The 6,284-nt window shown below is 49.1% G+C and overlaps 1 protein-coding gene across 1 annotated transcript; it reads right to left on the bottom strand.

Annotated features, from left to right (window-relative positions):
- Window positions 1-924: 924 nt before the first annotated feature.
- COMMD7 (COMM domain containing 7) lies at window positions 925-5,213 on the bottom strand (the record flags this gene model as incomplete). Its single annotated transcript, XM_010282601.1, has 8 exons — window positions 925-1,304; window positions 1,780-1,828; window positions 2,344-2,393; window positions 2,517-2,607; window positions 3,183-3,220; window positions 3,300-3,356; window positions 4,953-5,055; window positions 5,154-5,213. Coding segments are annotated over 8 exons (525 nt in total), but the record flags the coding sequence as incomplete, so codon positions are not given.
- Window positions 5,214-6,284: the final 1,071 nt, after the last annotated feature.

Below are 6,284 nucleotides of genomic sequence, written 5' to 3'. Positions count from 1 at the left end.
TGAAAACCTGTGGGTAAAGCTGGGAGTTGCAGGGATCTCTGTGACTCCTTTCTCACAGAAACTGCCTTTTTGTGCACGGCTTTAACTGGGAGCAGACACATGCACAGGGACCCACGATGCTGCTTGTCCCACAGCAGGGCTTGCAGGACAGTGAATTACTTCAGGTATAGGCTGGAAACGGAGAGGATCTTGCCGGTATCTACCCTGGTGCTGCAGTTCATTCCCTCCGCTGTGACCACCGAGTTCGTCAGGGACACAGAGCCGCCTCGGGAAATCCCGGTGGTGGAAGGAGTGCAGTGGACGAGGGAGCTTCGTTCAGCCCTGTGCCGTGGGAAGAGGTTACAGCGAGCTCGGGCTGCCAAGAGATGCGGGACCATTAAATGGTCCAGCATGGGAAGAACCTCGGTGAACCTAACGTCGTCCCCTGCCCCTGCGTCAGGTCAGGGGCACCCCTCTCCTTCCCGATGAAGAGCTCCTCCTCGCCCTTAGACAACCGGGGAGTGGAGCTAACGGCGCTTCGTGGGGTTCGGACACGTCCACACGGCAACGGGCTGCCTCTAACTGCGCAGTCATACAAACTGCCATTAAAGAGCTGCTCGCTAGAGCCCAGCACGCACAAACTAGACTTATCTAGTCACTCCCCTGAGATGTTTTTCGCCCTGTGCATGGAGGCAGATGTTTTGTTGTTTAAGATTTAAAATCATCTACCACTAAGATACTTTTCCATCATGAGGCATGACTGGGAAGGACCTAATTAATCCATTTCTCAATGCAAGAGAAGAAAGGCTTGGAAGGGAGCGTTACGTGGTTAGATGCCCTCCTTGCTTCCCTCGTCCCCTCTGCTTAATTGTTCCAAGTTTGAACGCTATTCTTTGCTTCTGTTTATCCTTTTCTCAAAAAATCAAATTCTGATACAAATGGAGCAGGATGGGAATGGGTTTATTTCTTTGCTATTTTAATACAAGTAGCCACATATTTCTGACCACAATTTTTCCTAACAGTATTAAAAAAAGAGATGAGTGGACTTGTAGCTGCTTCAACACACTTGCTGAAGTTTCAGGTTCTGAAGGATTGATGGGTCCTTCTGGGCTGTGACACCACTGCTCATTGCACAGCCTTGTCTTCTCTTCTCAGGGTGTTAAGAGTCAGCGGGGAAAGAGCAGATCTGCATGCCCAGAAGGAGAAATTAAACATCTTGGACAGATGTCGGGTCAGGCCCATGCAGTTTCAGCTGAAGCTTTCCAGGCTGGTTTTGACCCGTTCCATTTCATGCAGAAAACTGTAGAACTGGGGCAAAGTTAACTCTGCAGAAAAAAAAGAGAGTTACGCTTCCAACACTGGAAGCACCATTCTGGTGCTACTGCAGAGCAACCCACCTAATCTAGGCAGGATTAGACACCTTGGCTCTCGGCAGCTGTTTCTTTACACTAGCTGGGCTGCACGGGCTTTCAGGCTAGGATTCTCCTAACAGCAACCCACACTTGGGAATTGTTTACTTTCTTCGTCTGCCATGCTGCTCTGGCCGCTTTTCACGGCTCCATGGCATATCTCCATTTACTTACGCAAAGATGTGAAGACTGCCCAGCAGTCGGTGTTCCTAAATACTGCCGGAGTGACTGCAGTGGGCAGCGGCCAGGGCAGGAGCAGCCGCAGCACCCACCAGCCTTGCTGGGTCTGCACCCAAACCCCCCGACCTCCAGCAACACCCGGGAGCTCTGAGCTGCCGCTCAGCTTTCACATACTTGAATGCTTGCTTCTTTTCCAGAACTGTTAACTCACCTATATATACGTTTTCCATTTGGCTCCCTTTTTTAATCACCAGCTTCAGCTTGGGGGAAGAAAAAGCAGAGGTTATTTTAATTCAGAGACCTGTATTCTGAGCACCACGAAAAGACAGAAGTACAGGAATCTGCTGTGAGTTTCAGACGGGCAGACTGCGGCAGAACACACACATCTTTGACAGGCTTTTCGGGAAGCGTCACAGTAGGAGTAGATTCCTTAGGCACTGGGAGGATCTCTGGAAGTCCTTACAAATGATCGCATTTCTCCTCCCTCCCCAAGATAGCGTGACCTTTGCCAGATTGAGCTTTTTGAACAGCTTTTCAGAGTGGGCTATGCTTCTGTGATACGTCATGTCTCCAGAAAAGAAACAAATAGCAGTGTGCCTGCTATCTGCTGGCAGTCGCACTCAGAAGGCTGAAGCAGATGCACTGTTGCAGAGCCTGTTCCTACGAGATCTAGCTTTCCTCTAGTTCCTTGCGCAGCCAGTACTTCCCACGTGCCTGGTCGCAGCTTGTTCCTTAACTGCACTACAACCTGAACTCTCTGATATAGGAGATTTACCTGTAAGAAGATACTTCCCACTTTTTCCAGTTCACTGCTCCCAGCAGTCACTGTGAGCCAGAAAGAAGAGAAGGGAGATAATCCGTTAGCTAAACTGTGAAATAAAAAGTTATTTAGCTGAGAGCGGCTCTTGGGTTTCCCAACCCATTCAGTTCATGCTTTAGCTCTATTACCTCCAAACTTCCACTCCATATCTATCAGCTGGTTAATCATCAGCGTCTGACCAACAGCCAGGCGTGTTAGGGTGGGGGAATTCACCTTCCACTGCAAGAGCAAAAGACACACGAGCAATCAATTCAGAGAGGCCTCTATTTATGTTACCTGTGATTTCAACGTAAGTCAGAAACGAGGCAGACCGACGGCAGAAGCCCAAAGTGGAGGTACGCAAAGGGGCAAACTAATGTGGCCGGGAGGGCTTCCAAAGATGTTTAAGTCCTGCTAGGCTTTCCATCTGCCTTGTCACTTCTGTAAATGAAACTCACTGGTTTTGTTTTAACACTGGTTCAGTGTAACAATATCTGCGCAAAAAGTCATGTGTTCGTGTAAATGCATGACCCCGGGGCTCAAAGCATCAAAGCAGGAAAACAATCAAGTGAAAGCCACACAGAAGTGCAGGAATCATGAAACCGATGAGGTAGAGGCCGTGGCAGACCAGGAGTATCATTAGACAAAGTGCTCCTTATCAGTTATCTGAGGATCTTCAGCTCAAAATTTTGAGCTGGTTTTGAAGAAAATACCCAAAGTGCTGACACATCTCAGTAGCATGGTGGGGTTTTACAAGTTCCCACTCAAAGACTTTAATTTTGTTAGCTTAGAAACAAGCAAAAATATATTAATACCTGTTCTGCAAAGTAACTGGCTTTCTCTTCACTGAGGCCTGTGGGAGAAACCATATGAGATTACTACATGTGATAAATATTAATTATCGTTTATTTAGTGAAAGTCAGGTGACCTACCTAGAGCAATAAAATCTGCTCTGACTTGTTCGGAAGACAAATTCCTCTTCAGGGCACCTGAATAAACAACGCAAAGAAGAAAAATCACTTTTTACTGAGTCAAAACAATCTTTACCGAGTCAAATAAATGCAGGGATGGAGACCCTGCGATAGAAAGCCTCTGTTCTTGGGCTGTGTTTTGAAACAAACCACGGCTCCTCAAGATAGGAAATACAGTTGTGCCTGCCGGTATCTTTGCAGATGCCCAGTGCTTTAAAAGTCAGGGCTATGGAAGTGCCTGAGAGAGGGAGAGATTTCACTGCAGGTATCCATGGAAACAGCAGCAGCAGTTGTGTTTTGAAGTTGCTGCTTTCTCTCCTATGGAAGCTTTGCTTGTTAAAGCAGAACTGTTAAGGCTGGCAGGCTACTAATTTGACCTACCTGCTGTGTTTTGGATTATGGGTGTGAACGTGTGCATATAACACTTTCCCCTGCTGTGCCTGCCTCCTTTGTTCTGGGGCACAAGGCAGCACATGGAAGTTTACAAGGATTCTGCTCTCTGAAGCCAAGAGCAGGAATCTCATAAATTCAAAGAGACTGCCAGTCCCACGTGGCTTTCCGTCTGTGTAGCACAGAGGCAAAGTTATCTGCTGTAATCTGTTCCGATACTGTCTGTGGCATCCCAGCGCTCACGAGAAGTGCACACAGACAGGAACGATGAGACTGAGTGCACCTAGTCCAGAATCAGGAAGGGAGAAAATGTGGATTCCACACTAAATACCTCCACGACAGTTGTAGAAAAGGAAATTATCCAGTGCTACTCCTGGACAGAAGAAATGGCTTGAAGTAGCAGAACAAAAGTTTAGACCAAATGCAGGAAACAGTTGTGCACGGCTTCACTGCTGTGAAGAAAGCTATGGGAAACCCGGGACTGAAGGATAATAGCAAGGGACTATTAATAACAAGAAGGATCAATGGGATGAACGAGCAGTGGAGGTGTTTGATGCATTATCATGTCAAACAGCAGCCACAACATCAGAGTCATGTCATAAAGTGCTGGAGTCTGGGGTATTCAAGGGGAATCGCTCTGCCCCTCTTCCCTGCTATTTATGAATGAGAAACTGCTGGACACATAAGTGTTTTCTAAAACAAGACTGCGAGGACAGACATCTCCTTTACAGGGCCTAGAACTATGCCAGTTCCCAGCCCACTCTAGAGGGATGTGTACACTGTCTCATCTGTCTCAAACAGCGCTTTGTCCTTGTAGGAATTACAGTACTGGGTCACTTGGATGCAAGTTCCTACAAGGACTTAGTGCCAACCAAGGCTGTGGTGGTCTGGCAAAAAGGGATTTACAGGTACAAGTTAAACCAAGCACAACTCTGTCACAGTGTTGTGCTTGCATTTAATGCATAGATATTTAAGTGAGCTTAGTTAAGCCTGCGAAACATGTGTGCAGGCAGTGTGGAAAGAATACAAAGCCCAAGTCACTAAACAGGGCTATTTCAACAGGAGAATTTTTGATTCTTAAAACGCTAAGCCATTTATTAGCCACTGCTAGCACTTACTGTGCAAAGCAAGTGCACTGCAGTTCTGAAGACACACTTGTAGCACCATGCAGGAATGGACACAATTGTCTGGCCTCAGGGTAGCATATGCAAATGTATCACTTACCGTTAGGTACCAGAAGAATACTTTTGACAATGTTTTTCAGGGGGCCCAAGCTGATTTTATTCATGGTGGCAAAGTCTGAGAGCTGAGTCAGAAACCTTCCTACCTGCTCAAGAGAAAGAACAGAGACACAATCTTATCTCTGCATGTTTCTCACCAGAGAGCTGCAGTCACACACATCTTGGCGTTCTGCACATGCCTTACCTCCTTGGGCTCCGTTAGAAAGCGGAAGAGCACTTCAGTCAGCGCTGAGAATTGCTGTGAAGAAACAGGAGTGTGTTACGGAGTCGGGCATCAGCACACGTCATTTCTCAGCACCTCTCCACCCCCATCATCACCACGACTAGGTGGTGATGTACCACTTTGACACAGCTCCACCTGCCCCCAGTGCGTTGGTCCCAGAGTTTGGCCTCCTGTGCTGGTAAGACGCCCCAGTCCTCGGCACTACAAGATGCCTATGGAAGGGATCTTCTCATGGATGCTTTTCAGAGACCTTCAAAGGGTTTTGCAGCTGGTGGCTGGCACTGTGCAGGGCTTTTGTGACTCTTGGCTAATCGGAAGCTGCTGCTCTATCCTATGTAATCCAAAAACTGAGTGGGAAAAGACGTGAACATCTCCTCTCATGTTTCACAAACCCCACGGGGTAACCAGACTAACTCGGGAAAAGGTAAGAACCAGCTAAAAGTCTAGTTGCTGCCTTCAGCTTTCTGAGCGTGCAGTTGGCATGGCTGGAGAGCCTGCCCGTAGGGCACCGCACCACCACCCTCCCTCCTCTGCCGGCACCAGTGCTGGCCATAAATGACCTTCTGGGTATGTCTGGCTGGTCTGCTGCTGCACGTGGCTCATCCTGTCCTACTCTCGTTGTCAACCCTGTAACAGAGACAGCACCGGGCTGTTACCCACAGTCTGGCAAGATGAGCTAAAAAAGCCAGAACTCTTCTACTAACTTCAGTGTGAGCTGAACCAGCTTGAGACGCGGCTGTACACTCAGGGTGTTGGCGACCCGCAGGCAGAGGTGTACCGCCGAGCGGGACAGGAGGGTGGTGGGGTGGCCACCACAACCTGAACGCCGTGCAGCCCCTCTGAGAAAAGCCAGCGCTTGATGGGTCTCTCCTGCCCACACAGGGCACGATGCGAGTCCCTCCGTCACCCCGGAGCCTGAAAAACGGGCTCCTGCGGGGTGCGGGCCACGCTCTGACACCCAGGCCCCAGAAAACACAACTCCCTTCTGGAGGGGGCTGAGACCTGGCAGGACCCCGGCACCGGCACCGCGAGGCCTGACCGGGCCTGGTACCGGGGCTGCTCCAGGGCTGCGGGGCCTGCTGGGCCTGACCG

The sequence above is a fragment of the Phaethon lepturus genome, unplaced genomic scaffold (genome assembly GCF_000687285.1).
Source record: "Phaethon lepturus isolate BGI_N335 unplaced genomic scaffold, ASM68728v1 Scaffold44842, whole genome shotgun sequence".
In the NCBI taxonomy this organism is placed as follows: domain Eukaryota; kingdom Metazoa; phylum Chordata; class Aves; order Phaethontiformes; family Phaethontidae; genus Phaethon; species Phaethon lepturus.
This window is presented reverse-complemented; position numbering and strand designations above follow the sequence as displayed.